The sequence below is a fragment of the Lampris incognitus genome, chromosome 19, assembly GCF_029633865.1.
Source record: "Lampris incognitus isolate fLamInc1 chromosome 19, fLamInc1.hap2, whole genome shotgun sequence".
Lineage (NCBI taxonomy): Eukaryota > Metazoa > Chordata > Actinopteri > Lampriformes > Lampridae > Lampris > Lampris incognitus.
The window spans coordinates 9,586,615-9,610,102 of NC_079229.1; the positions used below are offsets into that span (position 1 = coordinate 9,586,615).

The 23,488-nt window shown below is 46.0% G+C and overlaps 1 protein-coding gene across 1 annotated transcript in view; it reads left to right on the plus strand.

The window, feature by feature from the left end:
* The first annotated feature begins 7,890 nt into the window (after positions 1 to 7,890).
* Positions 7,891 to 23,488, plus strand: part of LOC130129880 (nephrocystin-3-like) — a 76,082-nt gene continuing 60,484 nt past the window's right edge. Inside the window, exons 1-23 of the mRNA XM_056299556.1 lie at positions 7,891 to 7,942; positions 8,309 to 8,869; positions 9,275 to 9,400; positions 9,489 to 9,639; positions 9,791 to 9,943; positions 10,268 to 10,401; positions 10,753 to 10,913; positions 11,083 to 11,239; positions 11,675 to 11,749; positions 12,380 to 12,547; positions 12,673 to 12,776; positions 13,180 to 13,294; positions 13,410 to 13,553; positions 13,773 to 13,870; positions 14,255 to 14,357; positions 15,059 to 15,141; positions 15,436 to 15,568; positions 16,266 to 16,430; positions 17,506 to 17,600; positions 17,716 to 17,838; positions 19,404 to 19,593; positions 20,447 to 20,688; positions 21,931 to 22,006. Of these exons, the coding sequence (XP_056155531.1) occupies positions 8,546 to 8,869; positions 9,275 to 9,400; positions 9,489 to 9,639; positions 9,791 to 9,943; positions 10,268 to 10,401; positions 10,753 to 10,913; positions 11,083 to 11,239; positions 11,675 to 11,749; positions 12,380 to 12,547; positions 12,673 to 12,776; positions 13,180 to 13,294; positions 13,410 to 13,553; positions 13,773 to 13,870; positions 14,255 to 14,357; positions 15,059 to 15,141; positions 15,436 to 15,568; positions 16,266 to 16,430; positions 17,506 to 17,600; positions 17,716 to 17,838; positions 19,404 to 19,593; positions 20,447 to 20,688; positions 21,931 to 22,006 (3,120 nt within the window). The 5' untranslated portion in view covers positions 7,891 to 7,942; positions 8,309 to 8,545. The remainder of the gene's footprint in view (positions 7,943 to 8,308; positions 8,870 to 9,274; positions 9,401 to 9,488; positions 9,640 to 9,790; positions 9,944 to 10,267; positions 10,402 to 10,752; positions 10,914 to 11,082; positions 11,240 to 11,674; positions 11,750 to 12,379; positions 12,548 to 12,672; positions 12,777 to 13,179; positions 13,295 to 13,409; positions 13,554 to 13,772; positions 13,871 to 14,254; positions 14,358 to 15,058; positions 15,142 to 15,435; positions 15,569 to 16,265; positions 16,431 to 17,505; positions 17,601 to 17,715; positions 17,839 to 19,403; positions 19,594 to 20,446; positions 20,689 to 21,930; positions 22,007 to 23,488) is intronic.

Here is a 23,488-nt window from a genome sequence, read left to right on the forward strand (position 1 = left end):
CATTGTCCCCTGAATTCGCTACAATACTAACAATAGCAGGCTAACGTGCAGGCTTACTGGTGGTGCATGAAAAAACGGTCTTGGCTGATGCTCCGAATGTGTTCTTGCGCTCGGGATTCATACTGACGGAACTTGTCATCATGACCTGTATATCCCAATTGTTCAACGATGTCTCCGTGCGCATGCATGAGTGTAAGGTGTGCAAGTCTCTTCCGGGACACGCTGCTCCTCAACCAGGTTTTAAGGCGTCCGAGTGTAGAGAAACTTCTCTCCGAAGACGCAGCTGGTATCGGTAGGCACATGCAGAGTTTTATTAGTTTTTCTCTGCTTCTCCTAAAACAGTTCTGGTTTGAGGATTAAGTTCCGAGAGACCTGATGCAGCCTCTTGTACTGTCTTGTGAACAGTCTCTTTTAAAGACGTCTCCCAACATCTGGAGCTGCAGTCGGCCCAGGTCAAACACCATGGGTAGAGACTGTGCGTCCAGTACTGCAACCGGCTTTCCGTTTGCTGCGTCGAGGACAGTCTTCTCCCTGAACGCCGCTACTGTCCTCCCGTCCTGGTCGACCCTCCTGCTGAGTCCAGAGTGAATCTACTGCCTCGTAAAATTCAGTTCTCTATCTGACCTCATACGTTGCCTGTAGCAAAGATTCAGCCTCTCTGGTTTGACGATACCGGGCAGGTGGTTTGCTTACCCTGGATCAGGGGCGGATCTACGGGGTGGCAAGGGGTGGCAGCTGCCACCTCTGGGACACAGTCTTGCCACCCCTGTTGCCACCCCATTTAGATAATATGTTTTTAAAGAATATTTTATGTACATGCATGGTGAAGGTCAATGAGACCCGCACCAAACTCATCTCAAACAGAAGTCGCCGATTTAGAATCCCCCTCCCCCTCACAATGGTTTCACCCATCACCATCAGCGCAGCGACCCCGCGAAATTTCACCATTGGCAGCAGGCTGCACCGTGCATGCAACAACCAAGTGGTTCGGAGAAGAGAGGCTGATTTTCCTGAGCAGTTTGGAGGTAAGTTTGACCACCACGTCGAAAAAGTCCATAATCAGACAGTTAACCCTTCAACGACCTCATTGTTACGTTATTTACATCCGCAATACTGTAACGTGCATGGATAAGAAGACACGCTGGCCGCTGGCTCGCGGACTTGACCCTTTAATCGAGCGGTTAGCGATGTCTCCTGCGGCGCTGGCGATACGGGTTCGCTTCCCGGCCGCGGCAGTTCCTGTGGTTGCGTTGTCCCCCGAATTCGCTACATTGGTGTCAGAAGTGGGATGGAGCGATCGTAAGGCCATCGGAAGCGTATGCGCCCTGAGGCGTGAAGGAGCTGATATGCTTAAGCGCGGGGACGCGCTTCCCGAAGGAGGGGGGTAGTGTAACGTGCATGGATAAGAAGACACGCTGGCTCGCGGGTCTGACCCTTTAGTCGAGCGGTTAGCGATGTCGCCTGCGGTGCGGGCGATACGTGTTCGCGTCCCGGCCGCGGCAGTTTCTGTGGTTGCGTTGTCCCCCGAATTCGCTACATTGGTGTCAGAAGTGGGTTGGTGAGACCGTAAGGCCATCGGAAGCGTAGGCGCCCTGAGGCGTGAAGGAGCTGATATGCTTAAGCGCGGGGACGCGCTTCCCGAAGGAGGGGGGTAGTGTAACATGCATGGATAAGAAGACACGCTGGCCGCTGGCTGGCGGGTCTGACCCTGTAGTCGAGCGGCTAGCGATGTCTCCTACGGTGCGGGCGATACGGGTTCGCCTCCCGGCCGCGGCAGTTCCTGTGGTTGCGTTGTCCCCCGAATTCGCTGCAATACTTTGTCTCATCGAATTTTTCGATGACGGTCAGGTCAGATAAGGACCACTCTTGTGCGTAGCATAACGTTGGTTAGGACATGTCCTCGGTATTTTTTCCTCAAGTTTCGTTTCATTTCATTTTTTCCCCCTTCTGTGTCAGCAAGTGAAAATGTAGACTTAAAGGCATACGAACAAAGACATAAAGCCGACCTAATTATCATGGCTTCAACGTGGTTTCACGAGACACAGCAGCTCCATCTGACTCGTTAAACCGACAGTAAACACGGTCGCGACGTGACTAAAGGCCCAGACATACTCGGGCGGAACGTCCACTGGACGTCCGCAAGCCCCGTGCGCGCAAAACTCGGATTTTACGACCGCGATGAGTCCGCGTCGCGCACGCGGTCGTAAAATCTGAGCTTCGCGCGCACGGGGCTTGCGGACGTCCGCTTTTAGTCCGTTTACGTTCCGCCCGAGTATTTCTGCGCCTTGAGGGTCTATTTCTAGAGCGGTAAATCTACATGACTGCATCGGAGCAAAGATACAACGCAGTATAGCGGTAAAAGGCTGCATCATTTTAATGTGTTGGAGCAAGAAAGACAATAGAGGAGAATCAGGCAATTATGAGGAAAGTCGAGAATTTAAATAGGATAAGAGAATGAGAAAAAAGAGTGAACTACAGATGCAACAGATAGCCAATAGAGGTGCTAACTTGTAACCTACTGTATCACGATCAACTAGAGAACATAAACAGTAACATTGTTGATAACAGCTGTTCATGGCTCTGCAGCATTTAGTTTAAAAAAAACGTATCATGGGAATACACAATAGGTAGGCTATCTATCTAGTCAAAGTATTTAAATTTTTACTAAGGATTAAGATTCAATTGACATCGATTGATGAATTAAAATTGTATGACATGATTTTAACCAACATGCTATTTTTATGTTTGACAAACTGCAGGTCAGATTAGGATGAGAAATGAAAAGGTTTGATAGAAACAGTAGAAACTGCATTTTAAATTGCATTATAGCATTTATTCACTCTTTGGGGCAAAAATAAGAGCTTTCAGTTGTAACTTAGATATAGTTAACAAAACAGAATTCTTATGCAGTAACTTTCCGATATATGTAACAAAACAGAATATGTATTCAGTAACTTTCAGATATATGTAACAAAACAGAATATGTATTCAGTAACTTTCAGATATAGGTAACAAAACAGAATGTGTATTCAGTAACTTTCAGATATATGTAACAAAACAGAATATGTATTCAGTAACTTTCAGATATATGTAACAAAACAGAATATGTATTCAGTAACTTTCAGATATATGTAACAACAGAATTTTTATGCAGTAACTTTTGACAATGCAAACGGGAGCGAGATCTCTTATTAAAATACAATAAATTACACTTGTGAAACAGATGTAATTAGAGAAAAAGTCCTGTTACTCTTTATAGTTTAGGTAGATAAAGGTCTCAGTCACATTTGAGTAAAATAATCCTATTTCTATAAATGTCATAGGAGCATTTTTTTTAAAAGATATTTTATTTTCACGGACCCCTTGCAATTACACCACGGACCACTAGGGGTCCGCGGACCCCCGATTGAGAAACACTGGTGTAGAGAACAAAATACATTCGATGAAATCCGAGTTTTGAATAATAATACGTTTAGAATAATGTCCATTGCCCGCCTCCTTGAACCTCATGCCACCCCTTTGCCACCCCAGGTAAAAATCTCTAGATCCGCCACTGCCCTGGATTCACCTTCGTCGGGCATTTTAGCCCATTCTGGGTAGCACTCGCTTTCACGTCGTTGATCATACCGGTCACGGCGTTATCAGCTCGCAGGGCCCTTACTTGCTCCATCAAAAGGTTAGCTCACTCGGGGTCCGCGGTGGTGTAGCGGTCTAAGCGTCGGCTTTGTGTCGATGCAGTTGTCCACTGGGGACCGGGATTCGCGCCCCGGTATCGTCACATCCGACTATGGCCGGACTCGATGAAGCAGCAATCATTGGCAGCGCCGTCTTCGGGAGGGGGGCGGAGTCGGCTTGTGTTCGTCACATGAATGCGTGTGTGTCGGAAAAAGCAGTGGTTCGGCCTGGAGGCGCCTTGTCACAGAAGTGGGGAGGCGTCTCCTTCCAGACTGCCGGCCGGAGAGATGCAGCTGGCGAACGCATGCAGTATGAGGGTGGATGTTTGAACTAAAATAGTGTAATCGGTTATTTTCTTGCCCGGTGCGGGATTCGATACGAGGGGGACTGCACCACAAGGCGACATCGCTAACCGCTCGGCTAAAGGGTCAAATCCATTGTAGGGACTAATGTGTCTTATTAGTAGTTTACAGTCGTCACCCTCCCCGGAAGCGCGCCCTCGCGCTTTGTTATTCCCGCGCTCCGAAGAGACTTCTGAGGATCTGCACACTTCCGGATCCCACCGCTGTCACCAATGTAACCGGTTATTTTCTAAGACCCGTTAGCTAGGGACTAACGTGTCTTATTAGTAGTTTACAATAGGAAGCGATTGGCCACTAAATTGGGAGAAAAAGGGAAAAATCAGAAAGAAATTAAAAAAAAAGGTTAGCACACTCAATGGCACCGAGGGCACTAGCCTTTGTGCTCTGCAGGGTTTTCGCGACAGCTTCACAAGGGCCAAATAGCGAAGGCTGAATAGAGTTTTGCCTTTGAGTGCCTGTTTATGAAGTCCACCTACTTTGGCCCTGGTATCCCCTCTAACACTTCTGTCCTCCTTCAAACGCCCCAGTGTTGCCAGTGTAAGCGCTGAATTGCTTTGGTTGGCACGCACCATCGCGTTGGGCACAAACCCAGAATGTCAACGATGACGTCTTCACAGCCAAATAATGATCCAAACAATCGCTTGCGTTTTGCCGACTCTTTGATAATCACAGCAACACCCTGCACAACATCTAGTCCTTCTGCAATCAGGTGCACCTCCCGTGCAACTTTCTGGAGTACAAGATCCAGGGCGTGATTGCAATAGTGTACATACTGTGGGTGTGGGCTCACTTCTTTCAGCCTGACATATTCGAGGCACCGTCAAAGCAACACCCCTGAAGATGAGCAATGGGAATGTTCAGTCTCAGTAGAACGCCTTTCAAACAGGTAAACGGAGTCTCTGCTGGAGTGTCTGGGCAGTTATAAAATCCTAAAAAGTCCTCTAGATCCTTGTCAACATACTGTAACGTGCACGGATAAATAGACTCAGTAGGCCTTGGCTCTCTAAAATTCTGCCCAATGTTTGCATCATTCATAAAACTTTACATAGTAAAACATTCATCAGTGTTAAGGCCCCTGTTTGGTACATCTTGGAATGTAAAATAAATCTTCAGGTTGGCTTTATATCAAAAGTAGTGAACATTGAGGTGGTCAAAATTATTAGCCCCCATGTGATTTTCTTTATTTCAAACCACACCTGAGCAATCAATCAGCTTTCAAACCACACCTGAGCAATCAACCAGCTTTCAAACCACACCTGAGCAATCAATCAGCAATGAACTTTACTGAAGGCACTCCAATGAACAGGGCTAGTGGCACTTGAACACTTGATTGAGAGGGACTACTCTTAAATTCTCGGTAAGAAGTAATTTCATCATGCCAAAAGTGAAGAAATCAGTCTGGAACTCAGAAAGAAGATAGTGGATGCTCATCTTAAGGGGGAAGGCTATACTGCCACTTCCAAGCGTTTCACAGTGTCCAGAACAGCTGTACGTTGCATCATTTAAAAGCACAAGGAGACAAATTGTTTTAGAAACAAACCTGGGTGTGGTCGAAAGTGCAAGATTTCAAAAACTTTGGAGAGGAAAATAGTCAGAGATGTCAACAACAATCCCCAGATCTCTGCCAAGATGATTGTTGCTGAACTGACCTCCTCTGGACTTGATGTTTCAATTAAGACTATTGTGAGGGCTCTTCATCGTGGTGGGTTTTGAGGTCATCGTCCAAGAAAAACTCCATTGCTCACACAGGAGCACATCAGAGCCAGACTGAAGTTTGCCCGTGAACATTTGAAACATGGTCATGAGTTTTGGAAGTCTGTCCTTTGGTCTGATAAGACCAAACTTGAGCTGTTTGGGCACATGGATGTTGCTTTTGTTTGGTGAAGGAAGGGCGAGGCCTTCAACCCTAAAAACACAGTTGCCACAGTTAAACATGGTGGTGGGAGCATAATGCTGTGGGGCTGTTTTGCTGCTGCAGGCACAGGAAACCTTGTTTGGGTGCATGGGATCATAATGGAAGGATAATGTAAAGAAATCTGCTGCCAGTCTAGCTTTAGGTTGCTGCTGGGTCTTCCAGCAAGACAATGACCCAAAGCATACATCCACATTGGTCCAAAACTTTCTGAAGGACACCAAAATCAACGTCCCGGAGTGGCCCTCTCAGAGCCCAGATCTCACTCCTACTGAGAATCTGTGGCGGGAGCTCAAGGTTAATGTCCATGCTGGAAAAACCGGCGAGCTGGAACAGTTTGCCATGGAAGGATGGGTTAAGATCCCTCAAGAGACATGTGCTAACCTAGTTAGGAACTACCATAAGAGGTTGTTGTCAGTTGTGAGTCAGCAAGGTTACACCATTGACTATTAATTGTCAGAGGGCTAATAATTTTGGCCTTGTCATTTTTGTTTTTTCTTGTTTCAATTCAGCGCATCAGTAAAATATCTTAATCAAGCTTAGTGGAGATTAAGCAATTAAACTATAAACACTTGTGGTTATGGTCATTTCCATGGAAAAGTTAAGGGTTTTGTTTGATTTCATAAAGGGGGCTAATAATTTTGACCTTAACTGTATGTAGGATAAACGGCTTGGATCATGGATGGGTGGATAATGTAACGTGTTAAAATATGCTCATAAGAACAGTCAGGAAGTCTGCCCCCCCCCAAAAAAAAAGTTTTACAGGTAATGATAATGGAGGGCAGCCTATCCCCATGTGCAAATTCCACTGTCAGCAGCGAAATAAAGGGGACAAAAAAGTAGTTTATTCACGTGTGCTATTAGTACTTATTTTAAACTAAAAAAAAATCAGTGCGTATATTTTCAGTTTACTTTTTAAGTACTTATCAGAGCTATACTAAACAAAATTATACTCACAAGTATACTACTAGTACATATATTTGACCTTTACTTGAACTGAGAGTAATTGCTCAATTGTTAACATGGTGTGCCACGTGTATTTGAGATTATAACGTGCATAGTGAGTGAATATAGTATATATTTTCATGTTAGCTTTGTTCTATAATATTGTTACCGGTTATTTTCTTGCCCGGTGCGGGATTCGAGACGGGGTGTACTGCACCACAAGGCGACATCACTAACCGCTCGGCTAACTAGAGCCTCGGTTATGGGCAGCGAAGCCTGCTGGGAACAGAGCTCGTAAAGTTATGTGGCCTTGAAGTGATGGGAAATAAGATGATGTGCTGCCAAACGGTTTGAGAGAATAGAATCATTATATATTGTAACGTGCATGGATAACAAGACACGCTGGCCGGTGGCTCGCGGGCCTGACGCTTTAGTTGAGCGGTTAGCGATGCCTCCTGCGGTGCGGGCGACACGGGTTCGCTTCACGGCCGCGTCAATTCCTGAGGTTGCGTTGTCCCCCGAATTCACTACAGTATTTATTTACCCACATTTCCGGTGTTTAAAATATCTCCTAATTTTAACTCAACCCACTAAAAACGTCTCCGGTCGCTTAATTTGTGTTATCAACGTTCACCTTTCAGATCCGCACTGTCGGGAAGCATGAACTGTAAAGAATACAGCTTATTCAAAATAAATGAAAAATATAATCATTTGAATATTGTAATATCGTTTGTTAAAGACATCGGCAATCTTTCGTTTAATTCTAAGAGAAGTTGGGGGACGCTAATTGCGTAACGGGTAGGAGAACATGTGACCCCACCCCCTAACCATATAAGGGATGGGTCAGCCGTCTGACTCCGCCCCGTCCCACGGTGTGCCGCGAGGGGCTGTTGCTGCAGGCTACAGGACGGGGCGCCGGGGCGGGGCTGCTGCCGGAAGGCGGCGTGGGCTTTTCCTCTGGAAAGGCTATTTTGACTCGTACGAGTGTCCGTAGGGCGAGCTTGTTGCCACGGCAGCCAGGAGGAAAAGCCACGGGGTGAAACTGATGGTGAGGGCGCTCCTCTCGTTTTTTTTGGTTTGTTTATTTTGTGTGTGTGTGTGTGTTTTGTTTTAATGCCGTATTCCCGTGTTTTCATCAAGGCAGGGGGGGTGTTTATTAACGGGCTGTCAGAGTTGAAACGTTTACAGTAGCTGTCATGACGCCGTTGTCTTTGCTGGCGTAGAGTTTGAGTTTTCGCTAGCTATCCGCAGACGCTAGCTAGCCTGTTCTGGCTATGTTGACGTTACTGGCGAGGGCTCGCTCACGCAGCGGTCGCTGTGAGGGAACTCACTGATAACGTCATGGACAGCAGCTGCGTTTGTGGCTCCTTGCTATCTTTACTATGTTATTTATACATTTTTTTCTGTTCAACAGCCTAAGCACACCGTTTGAGTTGCCCGTCCATGCACGGCACAAGCTCCAAAAAGGGACCTAATGTTGGCTTATAGTCGGCAGCATCATGGCTAGGATGCAGCAGTTCCACACTTCTCACTTGGGGTGCCGTCTTTCCCAGTCCCCCCAGTAGACATCGGCTGCTTCATCCTCATCCTTGGGAGCAGCTATGATCATCCGGCACGGCTAAAATCGGTTAAAAAAGAAGAAGAAGAAGCCATGGGCACGGCCTCCTCTCTGGTCAGCCCGGGTGAGGTGATTGAGGACGCATATGGGGGCGAAGGAGGGGAGGCCTGTGAGATCCCCGTGGAGGTGAAACCCAAAGCCCGACTCCTGCGCAGTTCTTTCCGCCGGGGCCCCCGGGTGATCGGGGCCAGTTTCAAATCTACCGGTTCCGTGGACCTGGAGTATGCTGCCGAGTACGAGAGACTCCGCAAGGAGTATGAGATCTTCCGTGTCAGCAAGAACAACGAGATCTCCTCCATGCAGAAGAAGGAGGCAAAGCTGGACGAGGAGAACAAGAGGCTGAGAGCTGAGCTGCAGGTAACATGAGGGGACATAAGTTGGGGGCAGGAAGTATAATTTGCCCAAATATACGTTTTGCATATTCAGGGAGTTTAAATTAAGTTAAGTTTCGTTTTTTCACATTATACCCATTAAGCAAACAGTTTCGATAAAATGCCGATTGCTCCCTCATTCTGTACTCTCATTCAAACATAGATATCCTTAGCAACCCAGATTCTCTTATAGACCTTATTACGGACATTCTAGACATTCATATGACTCTAGGATGTTTATATACTTTAAATTGTTGTGTTTATGTCCATTGTGCACTCCACATTGTGCGTCCTGCCAAGTCAAATTCTTCTCTGTGCAAACTTACTTGGGTAACAATGAAAAGCTGAATTTCATCTTAACTGAAGGTTGTGAGTCTCAATCTGCCTTAAGGCTCTGCAGAAGACCTACCAGAAGATCCTGAGAGAGAAGGAGAGTGCTCTGGAAGCAAAGTACCAGGCTATGGAGAGGGCTGCAACTTTTGAGCATGATAGGGACAAAGTCAAACGGCAATTCAAGGTAAACAGCTTGTTTGTGAGAGAGTTCATTGCTAGCTCCACTCACCCCTATTCACAAATGAAGGCCTTAATCTGTGTGTTGTTACCAGATATTTCGGGAGACGAAGGAGAAAGAGATTCAGGATCTTCTGCGTGCCAAGAGAGACTTGGAGGGCAAGCTGCAGCAGCTGCAGGCTCAAGGGATCCACGTCTATGACCCAGATGATTCAGACTCTGATGACAATCGAACTACTGTAACTGGTACGGGCTAAAACACCCATGTTTTCCTTCATCTAGTTCTGATGATCTGACAAATCGCACAATAAGCATACATTTGCAGTTAGCTTATGTACGCACAGATTTTGTGGAACAAGATCTTAAGGGAGATGACATTTTCGCTCTCTGTGCAAAGCTGCAGGGACCCAGTGTGATTATTGGACTGGTGGTGTCCTGGGAAGTGAGCCGTCTATGGGCAGTATGATGCAACTGCAACAGACCTTCAGAGGACCAGAGTTTGCACACAGTTTGATAGATGTGGAGGGTCCATTTGCTAATGTGAGCAGAGGTAAGTAGACAGTTTCAATCAAGTCTGCAAGAGCAAAGTAGGGCTGAATGTGGGTTGTAGGCAGGGAGAAAATGTGTAATTTTAACTATTTCCCTAGCCAAACTTAATTTTTTTTTTGTCGCATAGTGTCTCAAAATAAGTACTGGTTACCTGCCGAAAGGGCCTTGTAGCTCACATTTGTTTGTTGTCTTGTGTTAATCAAACATGCTGGTTGTAGCCTTTTTTGGTGTACATTTTCTGTTTGGCATGTGAAGCTCACTAATTTTGTGTCTTTTTGTATGTGTTTTCAGTGCACACCCTCACCTGTGTGTTTGTCTGTTTCAGATGACTGGGATGCTGCAGTGGCCAGTCTGCTCCAGGTCTCCCCTCACATGTCTCAGGTCTTGTGGAGCAACACAGTGCGCTGCTACCTAATCTTTACCCAGGAGACCAAGTCAGAGCTAGATATCTTCATCCAGGTTGGTTATGTCAGCAGTTGAAATGTACATACATGTTCTGTTTATGGTAAGCAATTGGTAGACTTGTTGTAATGGATGGCTTTCCCAGTGGAATACGCGATTAGAGCAGCACCAGTGGTGTAGGGTTGATGGCGTCAGTGCCAGTATTTGGCTATTAAAAAGAAAAGCATATATTACTGCTCCAGCACCAAATGTTGGGTTAAACGAATAAGCAAGCGCAACAGGCTGCCTAAAAGCCTTAGTACCGGTTATAAACTGTCAAAGGGTAGGATCAGCGGTGTAAAAATGGTACCGTTCTGTCAAATCTGTCCTCTGTGAATGACTCTCTTGCGCTCTTTTCCGACACAACAGAAGTACTCTCCCATGCTGCGGAGACTGTGTGAGGATCTAGGCCATTTCTACCTGAACGTTAGATTCCCAGAGGAAAACGCTGACTCCTACACCCTGGAACGCAAGCAAGAGATGGAACGGAGCTCCGTGTGTGTGCTCCTCCTCAAATCCACAATTAGCAGGTCAGCCCATTACTACCTCTCTGCTAGTGTTCCATCGCCAGACAAACAACGATCTCGTCTAGTTTCATCGTCAGATTTTTCCACTGTACTGTACGTCCCTAGAACACTGACTAAGCCGTACTGCTATGAAGACAGTGTTGAGTTAACTTGTTATAATTCATGCACATAGCTCTGTCGTTGAGGATTGTGAGGAGGCCTTTGTGAAGAACCCAGATGGCCGCCCTCTAGTGCTCTACCTCAGGACTGGAGAAGACACCCCTCTGACTGGACCCACCAGACAGCTGCTGGAGAGGGTCAATGCTGCAGACAAGACTGCTAAAATCAAGGTGTGTGTGTGTGTGTGCGCGTGTGTGCGCGCGTGTTTGTGCGTGTGTGTGCGCACATTAGCATGAACTAACAGATGGATGAACGGTAATCATTCGGAATAACTTAAATGATGACCACTGCTCTGGTCTTGCAAGTCAAAATTAAAGAAGGATAAACTGATACCTGTCTCAAACTGTGCAATTGTAGTTTTAACCACTATGTTTTTTTTAATTATGTTTTTTTGACGTACTGCTCACCTTCGTAACACGAAGAGCACAATTTAACAAAAATAGAGAGCTTCGTGTGTGTGTCCGGATGTGTGTGCATTGTTTAGTGCGTGGCCTTCATACGCATGTGTTCACACTTTAAGAGTAATATTGCTAATCTTCACATACGTTTCTGATTACAAGACCCCATCTGTTGTATGTGCTGACATCATTTGTGCATTAACCCAGGTGGTGGATCACAATGGTTCTCCAGAGGATGGAGCAGCCATGATTTACGCTCAGCTGGAGAAGGTCATCAAACAGGTACACTTTCCATCAGGGGAGACAGTCTTCTTGCTTGGCCTGTTGCAGTGAGCAGTTTTCCTGTTGCCATTTGGTAATAAAACAACAGTGTTAATAATTCAAAACTGTCAATACTGGGGATTAGTTATTACAAAATAAAAGCGTCTATCATTACTCCAGTAGCAGTGTCTGGTGACTCGGTTAAATGCAGAAATGCATGCATCAGTGCCCTGAACGTGATAATTATTGACCAGTGACAGTATAAAAGAGTTGGTATCACTTGCCAGATATTGTGATTTTTGCTCACTGGTATGAAATTGCAACCTGAGTGCAGGTCAATTACAATCTCAAGCAACCGAAGTTGTTTCCATATTTTGAGGGTCATGTGTTGTGATGATGAGGGATTTGTGAGGCACAGCTAGAAAGGCCAGCAGCCCCCCCCCCATTACTAAAAGGTGGTAATGCCAGTTATCAAGGGTATTGAAAATTACCTTTAAAAACCTTTTTTTTTTTTTTTTACCAATGGAAGAATAAATGTCACAAATTTCAGGGAACAGTAAAACAGATTCTACTGTGCATATAGTCACGTATAGAATCAACCCTCAGCCCAATATTTTGAACCCCTTCCTGCTCCTGCCCTCACCAACACAGGAGTTGCTGGGTCTTGAGGGGAGTGATGTTGACTCTAAGGACTGTGGGATAGAGGAGGGTCGGGAGGAGGACTCGGGAGATGTGCTGTGGGACCTGCATGATGAACAAGAACAGATTGAGGCTTACCAACAGGCCTGTACCACATCCTCACAACTAGGCTTCCAGAAGGTTAGGGAAGTATTTTTGTCTTTTTTGCAGCCCTTTAATCTGTCTCTCTGTGTTTTCATTTATTCATTCATTTACGCTGGCTGTTCTGTGTGCAGTCTCCTAATGGTGTCTGTCTTTGTCCTCAGTATATAGATCGTCTGAATGACATGGTGGCTGCCCCCCCACCCACCCCTCCGCTCCTGGTGTCTGGTGGTCCAGGCTCAGGAAAATCTCTCCTGCTCTCCAAATGGTGAGAATTGAGCTCAACTCATTCAAGCATCCATGTGCCCTGTCTTTTCACAGGGGGATTCTTCCTACCTGAGATAAATAAATGACTGCAGCTTTTGTATTTTTGAAGTATTGTGTGTCCTGTGGAGAGATAATCTTTCCTTAACACACACTACACCACAAAACAATCTGTTACGCAGTAAAAAAAAAAAAAAGTTCAGCGTTCAGTCTCTCTGAAAGAGCCATTACCGTCTACATAAATAGTATTCTGTCAAACAGAAACTTGGATTACCTAATATCCTTTAAAAATAAACACAGTTTGTTTTCACATTGAGCTCCAAATGGTACGTAATTTCACTTCTGAAAAAAAAAAAACCTTCTTGATTTGAGATATCCGCTGTTGAACATCCTCCTACCCTGTTCAGGATTGAGCTGCAGCAGAAGCACTCCCCCAACACCTTGTTCCTCTACCATTTTGTTGGCCGGCCCCTTTCTAGCAGCTCAGAGCCTGTTCTCATCATCAAACGCCTCACGGTCAAGGTAAGGGGTCCGCCCGTGACCTCACCCCAAACACCTGCCAAGTCAGACTTGTCTGATTTCTTGTGAGTGAATTGAATAACGTGAGTGGTGATGTCTGTCTACGCCTGGCTTACAGTTGCTGCAGCACTTCTGGTCCATCTCAGGTCTATCAATGGAGCCTAGTAAGATCTTGGAGGAGTTCCCTCGCTGGCTTGAAAGGTTGTCAGCACGACACCAAGGCAATATAATCATTATCATCGACTCCATTGACCAGATACAGGTATTGAACAGCCACTATGGTTTAAATCCATATAAGACATTTCTATGAATGCCTTGGCTTGGATGGTCTTTGTATTCACCCTTATACTATTTTCTGTATATATAATGTGTATTGTTTGCATATATTCTGTGCATCTTATTGTTTGTGCGATTTAATTAGGCTTGATTGATTGATGAATGAGTGCAGTACTGTCACATTAAAGTTTTCTTCCAATTCCAGCAAGCAGAAAGACACATGAAGTGGCTTATTGACCCTCTGCCCGTCAATGTGCGAGTAGTCGTCTCAGTCAACGTGGAAACATGTCCGCAGGCCTGGAGGTGGGATAATATTAGTAAAAAAAAAAAACAACACAAAAAAACACAAAAAAACCCAGTAGAAATATTATCCTAATTATTTTTGGTAGTCTATATCAAAGGTGGCAAACCGTGCCAACGAGGGCCAATAGGATACAGGTTTTCATTTCAACCAAACACGGCAACAGCTGATTAACACACCTTCAGACACAGAGCTGGATAACCAAGTAGTAATATTAGCAGCTGTAGTATTTGGTTGGAGCAAAAACCTGCATACCAGGTTTTGCATCTCTGATCTACATGGTATGTACTTCAGTTCAGTTGCTTAATAGTCATAAAACAGTGGAGTGCTGGGTTTTACTGTTCTTATCGTGCTGTTGGTATTGTTTTCTGCAATGTCATGACCAGGTTGTGGCCCACGCTGCATCTAGACCCACTCAGTCTCAGGGAGGTGAGGAGCGTTGTCAGCACCGAGTGCCAGGGCATGGAGCTGAAACTCACCAAGGACCAGGTCAGTGGTCTCTCTGCCAAACATCTGCTATAAGAACCGTTTAAATTTCTGAGTAGTGGTGTAGGTTTTGAAAGATTGGGACTGTGTAGGAAATGAATTTGATGAATGATTAATTTGAAATATTCCATCATTTCAAGGTAATGAAGTTGGAAGAAATTTATAAAATACGCCAAAACTGCTAATGAATAAGGGGGAAATGAAACATTGAAAAAAATCAAAAATGTAAAGCCTAGGGGCGTCCAGGTAGCGTAGCGGTCTGTTCCCTTGCCTACCAACACGGGGATCGCTGGATCGACTCCCCGTGCTACCTGCAGCTTGGTCGGGCATCCTACAGACACAATTGGCCGTGTCTGTGGGTGGGAAGCCAGATGTGGGTGTGTGTCCTGGTTGCTGCACTAGCATCTCCTCTGGTTGGTTGGTCGGGGCACTTGTTCAGGGGGGAGGGGGAACTGGGGGTATAGCGTGCTCCTCCCACACACTATGTTCCCCTGGCGAAACTCCTCACTGTCAGGTGAAAAGAAGTGGCTGGCAACTCCACATGTATCGGAGGAGGCATGTGGTAGTCTGCAGTGCTCCCCAGCTTGGCAGAGGTGGTGGAGCAGCGACCGGTGCAGCTTGGAAAATAGGGTCATTGGCCAAGTACAATTGGGGAGAAAAGGGGGGGGGGTGTAAAGCCTAGTAAAATCTAAGTCCCATCACAGGAGAAGAGGCTGGAGAGGCACTGTCGCTCTGCATCGACTTGCAATGCGTTGTATGTCACACTGTTGGCCAGGATCATCACCAGGTTAGTCAACACCCTTCTTCATTGTAATGTGATGCTTTAGGTGAACCTCACACACACACAGATACATGCACCCTACCCCTTACAGTGTGTGATACAGATATCTCGCTGGGGAAAATCTTTCCAGACAAAAATCTTGAACCTATTTTGTTCAGTTGGCTTGCCAAAACCTTCTCTCATACCATTTGGCTGTCTGCTGTTGGTCTGTCTCCGCTGTTATTTGTGTGATGTGTACTTTACATCACAGCTTTGTTTTATGCATTCTGTCATGTGCCACATCATGTTATCGCCCTGTAGTAGATGTTGGTCGCTGGAGAAGAGCCTGGAGCAGTGTCTTCTGTGTCAGGACACTATGTCGCTGTACCGCCTGGGTCTCAAGATGACACTAGATGCCCTCAACACAGACAGAGAGCAACACTTCATGAGAGAGGTGACCTTTCAACTGTGAATATGGCCTGTAATTCTCCATTAATTATCAAAGGTTTTTTTCTTCTTCAATAGAGTGTGTCCGCACTCGCTAACTCAATTCTTTTATTATTTCCTGGTTTTGACTGCTTCATAATTTCCTCTTACTAGTATGGATGGTGGGCAGCATGGTGGCGCAGTGGTTAGCGTGGTCACCTCACAGCAGGGAGGTCCTGGGTTCAAGCCCCGGGGTAGTCCAACCTTGGGGATCATCCCAGGTCGTCCTCTGTGTGGAGTTTACATGTTCTCCCTATGTCTGGGTGGGTTTCCTCCGGGTGCTCCGGTTTCCTCCCACAGTCCAAAGACTTGAAGGTCAGGTGAATCGGCTAAACTAAATTGTCCCTAGGTGTGGATGTGCGTGTATCTGTGTTGGCCCTGTGATGGCCTGGCAGCCTGTCCAGGGTGTCTCCCTGCCTGCTGCCCAATGACTGCTGGGATAGGCTGCAGCATCCCCACAACCCTGAGAGCAGGATAAGTGGTTTGGATAATGGATGGATGGATAGTATGGACAATAATGTCATGTCATTTATCTCTCAGTATCTGTACTGTGACCAACCAACACAATCTGAGAACGGTACTCCAAATAAGCACTTCTTCATTCTCGAGAACTTCATCTGTGTGCACTAAGTAAATACACGTGTCTTTTGTGTCCCTCTTTCTAGATACTGTGCCTGGTATGTGCCAGCCATAATGGAGTGAGTGAGTCAGAGGTCTTGGATCTGTTTCCAGAGCTTCAGCATCCTGTTCTCTCTTCTCTGCTCTACCGTCTCCACAGGCTCTGTGTCTTGACCCTGGGCTGTGGGCTCATTAGGTTCAAGCACCTGCAGGTATGCTGGGCTGTTTGACGTAAAGGACACAAGCCATGGTCCCATGCAGCTGTTTAATGCATTGTGAGCAACATAAAAATTCAATTGCAAACCAGTTGCATTTCCATCAGCTGGTTTTAATTAATTAAACAATTGCCTTGTGCGCTGGGTTGTCATCAAAAACATCGAAGTGAAAAACGGATAGGTTGAATGGCATTATTTACCATGAGGGGAATCTGCTTTTCCTGCTTTTTCTCTGCTTTTCCATCGCTTTATTTCACACGATCTCATTATCGGTACCGTAAACTTCCAACTTAAACAAGCATTAAAAAGAAAAGAAAAAAAAATCTGTTACATTTAGGAGCTTTTTGATGTTTTGGCATTTACATTCTGTTTTTATCCACAGCTTCCAAATTTACGAAGAAACGGCATAATGAAAATACAACCTCTGCAATATAGTTGAAGATTTAAATCAATTACAAATTTAAAGGGTAACTAAACCCAAGACCGTTTTAGTGAGTTTGCTGACTTCTACAGATTAAAAACCATGTAAAGCAGGGTTGGGCAATCTTATCCAGAAAGGGCCAGTGTTGGTGGAGGTTTTTGTTCCAACCAAGCAGTTACACACCTGATCCCACGAATCAACAAGTAGAGTCTTTGCTGAGGAACTTGATTAGGAGACACGGGTGTGTAATTGCTTGGTTGGAACGAAAACCTTCACCCACATTGGCCCTTTCAGGATAAGATAGCCCAGCCCTGATGTAAAGGTTAAAAACATGGTGCTCTGTGATGTTAGCATAGCAGGGTAAACATAGCTGCAGATGATAACATTAATAATTGCTCTGTTTGATTTCGGTGTACCAGCACACCGATCAGCACTGACAGATAGACAGACAGACTGGTGCTTTGGCACATCTACATCCAAAAATGGACTCTTTACATGGGTCAAACAGTCAAGAAAATTCTCGTTACACCTGTGAATTGTACATCCCAGGGAATGCCGTTACATCCACCAGTGAGTTTAAAGTCTTACTGCAGTGATATTCATCACTTTCGTTTGTCAGTGGGTTATCTGTCTCTGTCCCCCGTCTGTCAGGCTGGCGAGGCGGTGAAGCTGGAGTTTATGAGTGGAGGGAGCAGCTGTGCCGATTACAGAGAAAAACTGATCCACTACTTCAGCCAGCAACTTGGGTACCACACGGCATGACCACACTCCTTTAGCATGACACAGTTACTCAAAAACAGTCATGTCAGTACAGCTGAAGTAGTCAATGTTAAGTGTGTGTATGTGTGGGCCTGTGCGCAGCCAAGATCGTGTGACGTGGCGTGTTGCAGACGAGCTGCCCTGGTTGCTGCAGCAGCAGGAGGACAGAACCAAACTGCAGCTCAGCCTCCTCAACCTGTTTGTCTCCCAGAACCTTTACAAGAGGTACATGAACGTTTATGTTGAATTGTGTCGAGTGAAAACGAGCACCTCCAGTAATTTACGAAGCACTGGGCTCAAGTTCAATCGGGAACACCTTCTTTTCCTAGCTTACCTTTCTCTCTGTTCATTAGGAGTCATTTGTCCTCCCTCTACCAGTCCGTCTGCCCTGCCACATGACCTTTCTACTAGCTAATGGCGTCTATTCGTCTCCTTACAACCACCAACTGAACAGTGCCCCACTATCATTGAACTGTTATGCACTTCTTTACCCTGCCACCACTCCATCACCACCAGTGTCATGGCTTTGTCTATATATTTGGGAGGGATATCAGAGTTTTACCCCCTATACCTACCTGTCTTACCCATGAGGTTTTAGGCACTCTCGTGGCTGAAGTCATGGCAATAATGAATGCGAGACCTCTACTGCCAGTTTCTACAGAGCCGGACAACCCTGCAGTCTTTACCCCAGCAATGCTCCTGATGCAAAAGGTGGATCCTTTGACAGCTCTTCATAGAAAGCAATGGAAGCAAGTCCAAGCTCTTGCAGATATACCTTCTGAAAATGTTGGCGTACAGAATACTTGTCCTATCTGCAAGGTCATAGGACGTGGACAGATGTGAGGCCCAACATGAAGGTTGGGGATGTTGTCTTGATAAAAGACAATGAAGTACACAGAAATGAATGGCCTGTGGGACTCATTGTGAACATGTTTCCAGGCAAGGACTCAAGGGTTCAAGGCAAGGTAGAAGGAGAGTAAGCAAACAAGGGACAGTTAAAACCTTTCTGAGACCAGTGAGAGAAATTTTAATTTTCTTTCTAAATCCCTGTAGAAAATTGTCATTGATATACGATATTGTGTTTAAAAGTAGACAGTGACACAAAGTAGTTGTGTCAGGTGCGGAGTGTGATGCCTGTTCTGTTAAATAGTAAATTTGTGTTAAGATTTCTGTTATTATGGCGGCACGGTGGCGCAGTGGTTAGTGTGGTTGCCTCACAGCAAGAAGGCTCATGGGTTTGAGCCCCGGGGTGGTCCAACCATGGGGGTCGTCCTGGGTCATCCTCTGTGTTGAGTTTGCATGTTCTCCCCGTGACTGTGTGGGTTTCCTCCGGGTGCTCCGGTTTCCTCCCACAGTCCAACGACATGTAGGTCAGGTGGATCAGCAGTATTAAAATTGTCCCTAGGTGTGAATGTTTGTGTGTGTGTGTGTTTGCCCTGTGATGGACTGGCGCCCTGTCCAGGGTGTCTCCCCACCTGCCGCCCAATGACTGCTGGGATAGGCTCCAGCATCGCCGCGACCCTGAGACCAGGATCAGTGGTTTGGATAATTAATTAATGAATATCAAAGAGTTTTACCCCCTGTACTAGATTTACGTTTTTTAACAAACTCAGCATCAAAGGTCGGGCTATCCACCATTTTGTTTTGCTGTTTATCCTGACTGAAATGCTTAAATATTACAGAAGTTTCACACACACAAGTACATGAACATTTGTTTGAGTGGTGGTGTGTAGATACATGATTTTTTTTCTTTTTAATAATCATGACATGGGTGTTCTCGTCATGTGTAGGGGTCATTTCTCTGAGCTGCTAGCCTATTGGCAGTATGTGGGGAAGGACAAGAGCTCCATGGCCACTGAGTACTTTGACTCCCTGAAACACTACGAGAAGAGCTGCGAGAGCGAAGACAGCATGACCCGGCTGGCCAACCTTTATGAGACCCTTGGACGTTTCCTCAAAGACCTGGGTCTCCCCAGCCAGGTATAGTTGATACCCCTAACCTAGAAACCATTGTTAATGTTGATTGATTCATTGATATTATTGTACACTGTGCACCGATAGGTTTTAAAAAAAAAATTATGACCGTCCTAAGGTTCCCTATTTTTCTTTTTCAGCAATTTTATATAATTTCCAGGCATCTTGGCAACACTGATTAATTTACTAGAAAATATTGAAAACCAATTCGAATGAAACGGGCCTATTTCAGTGGATGTAGCACTTTTCTCTCCCCCCCCCCTACACACACACATACACACAAAAGCTACTCATTGGCTGTCTGACTGAGGAGTGACAAACTTCCCCTGGCTCACTGTGAGGGCAATTTGTCTGCCATATAATCATATATGATGTTTTATTACTTTTAATCTTTGACCATGTATGACCTCTACCATGTTTAACTGTAGTCGATATTGCTTGGATAATAACCACGACACTCTCAAAGCACGAGTTGTCCAGGGGTGGGCTTATTCAAATAAGTCAAAATGATTGATGGCTTTCATTGTAGCCCATTAGTGACATCATTAGTGTACTCAGATCTAACTGGCTCTTTCAGTTCTGTCATATTTATTTTTCCTGACAAACCCTGGTGAAAGGACAGGTACTAATGCTACATTGGGCTATCTGAGTTGTAAATAATTTGTAAACTCGACCCGCTCACTGGTACCAAGTTAATGATTTCTGACGTGCGGCTTGGCTTGTCCTTGTTTGCTCGCTGTTTGATTTGTTTCCTCTTTTCCCATTTCCCCCCCCCTAAAATAAGTCTGTAGTGTTAAAGTGTTGAAAATCTTTTGGCCTACAAACAGGTGATATGTAAGGGTTTGTCTTGTCTGTTTAGGCGGTAGCCCCTTTGCAGAGGTCCCTGGAAATCCGGGAGACAGCCCTGGACCCTGACCACCCCAGCGTAGCACGCTCTTTACACCAGTTGGCGGGGGTTTATGTCTTGTGGAGAAAGTACGGCAACGCCGAGCAGCTGTACAAGCAGGCGCTGGAGATCAGCGAGAACGCCTATGGTGCCGAGCATGCCAGCGTAGCACGGGAGCTCGAGTCCCTCACCATGCTTTACCAGAAACAAAACAAGTGAGGAGAAACCTGTTCATGCTGACGGGACAAAAAAAGTTTGTGAAATCCTGTTTCATTTAAATCTCTTTATATTGGGTCCCACCAGCTAAGCCATCTAATGCTTAAAGCTGGCAACTGCTGCTATTGATTCCCTGTAACATACAGCTAATAGCCTCTTGCAGTGGGCCGTGGTTTGGTGTGTCAGCAGGAGATGGAGAGCCTGAAGTGGCAATGTCACATTAGCAGCAGAAATACAGAGGGTTTGGAACTGGTCACAGCCGATTTGCATTAGCCATTAAAATTTAATATGTTTCTTTCTACGAGCTACATACTAATAGTATGTACAGCGTACATACTGTTTAGTGCGTTCGATTCCATTAATTATACCATCCTCAGCCCACCAATGGTAGCAGTGGGTATGGCTCATGCAACCTACATCTCCATGGTAACCACTCAAAAGTTGCCTTTTTGTCCTATAATAGTGTTTTTGCCTAAAATAGTATACATCCTGACAATTTTTGGCATACTAGATTTTTCCACGATACAAACATTTTAATCTAGTATACTAAAAATAGGGCAGCACGGTGGCGCAGTGGTTAGTGCGGTCGCGTCACACCAAGAAGGTCTTGGGTTCAAGTCCCGGGGTAGTCCAATCTTGGAGGGGTCGTCCCGGGTCATCTTCTGAGTGGAGTTTACATGTTCTCCCCGTGTCTGCGTGGGTTTCCTCCGGGTGCTCCGGTTTCCTGCTACAGTCCAAAGACATGTAGGTCAGGGAAATCGGCTGTACTAAATTGCCCCTAGGTGTGTGTGTGCATTGGCCCTGTGATGGCCTGGCAGCCTGTCCAGGGTGTCCCTCTGCCTGCCGCCCAATGACTGCTGCAATAGGCGCCAGCATCCCCGCCACCCTGAGTAGCATAAGCAGTGTGGATAATGGCTGGATACTAAAAATAGGCACTTTATAATAAGTACCACGTCCATAGCATAGGTATTCAGATGCAACCACAGACCCAGCCTGAATGCTCTAGTTTTACTGACTCAACACAATATCTACTAACCATTCACAGGTCTCTGTACTACTACTCCGATTCCAAAATAGCACCGACTCAGCTGTTTCTTAAATGTCGGGTTGCTGTTGGCTCTGGTGAAGCCAGCGTACTTCAGGTCCCAATCTCCACTGCAGCAAATACACAAACCACACCCTACTGCCACATTAGTGCCTAAACAAAAATATCTGACTCACTTGATAAATATGGTTGTCAGGTATGAACAAGCAGAGAAACTGAGGAAGAGGTCCGTGAGGATACGTCAGAAATCTGCCCGGCAGAAAGGTCATATGGTGAGTATGTGTTAATCGTTCTCTAGCTTTTTTTTATGCAATTTTGTCAAAACTTGAAATAAACAAAGAGGACTCGAAACCCCCCAAATATATAAATTTACCGTAAAAAAAAAAAAAAATCTCGAAAAAAGGGCATCTGGGTGGCCAACACAGGGGATCCCGGTTCTGATCCCCGTGTTACCTCCGGCTCTGTCGGGCGTCCCTACAGACACAATTGGCCGTGTCTGCGGGTGGGAAGCCAGATGTGGGTAGTGTCCTGGTCGCTGCACTAGCGCCTCCTCTGGTCAGTCGGGGCACCTGTTCGGGGGGAGGGGGAACTGGGGGGAATAGCGTGATCCTCCCACACGCTATGTCCCCCTGGTGAAACTCCTCACTGTCAGGTGAAAAGAAGCAGATGGCAACTCCACATTACAGTCATTTAGCCGACGCTTTTATCCAAAGCGACTTACAATAAGTGCATCATTTAACATAGGAAATCAGGAGAACTACTAGTCATCAGAGGTCATAAGCGCATCTAAACAAGCATCTAAGAGCAAAACCAGTGCTAAAGTAAAAGCGCAAGAAAGAGATTTTTTTTTTAAATGAGTGAATACAATAAGTGCTAAGAACAAGTAACAGGGTAGTAGTTCTTAAAAAGGTGAGTTTTCAACCTGCGCCGAAAGATGGGCAGCGACTCCACTGTCCTGACATCAGTGGAGAGTTAATTCCACCACCGTGGGGCCAGGACAGAAAAGAGCCGTGACCGGGTCGATCAGGAGTAAGGGCCTCTGAGCGACGGGGCAACCAGGTGTCCCAAGGCAGCAGAGCGAAGTGGTCGGGCGGGGGTGTAGAGCTTGACCATGGCCTGGAGATATGAAGGAGCTGTTCCTTTCACTGCCCTGTAGGCTAGCACCAGAGTCTTAAACTGGATGCGAGCAGCTACTGGGAGCCAGTGTAGGGACATGAGAAGGGGAGCTGTGTGGGAGAACTTAGGGCGGTTGAACACCAGACGAGCTGCAGCTTTCTGAACAAGCTCCAGAGGTCTGATGGCCGACGCCGGGGCACCAGCAAGGAGGGAGTTGCCGTAGTCCAGCCGGGAGATGACCAGAGCCTGGATGAGCACCTGTGCCATCTCGTCGGTGAGGAATGGGCGAATCCTCCTGATGTTATAGAGGATAAATCTGCAGGAGCAAGCAACCGATGCAACGTTTTCAGCAAATGACAATTAGTCATCCAGGATCATACCCAGATTCCTCACAGTCCGAGTTGGCGTCACCACGGTGTTGTCAATGGTGATGGCCAGGTCTCGTGCGGGCAACCTTTCCCCGGGAGGAACATCAGCTCTGTCTTGTCCAGATTGAGCTTCAGGTGGTGTGTTGTCATCCACTCCGAGATGTCAGTCAAGCACGCAGCAATGCGTGTCTCTACTTGTGTGTCGGAGGGAGGGAAGGACAAGATCAGTTGGGTGTCATCGGCATAACAATGGTAAGAAAAGTCATGCGA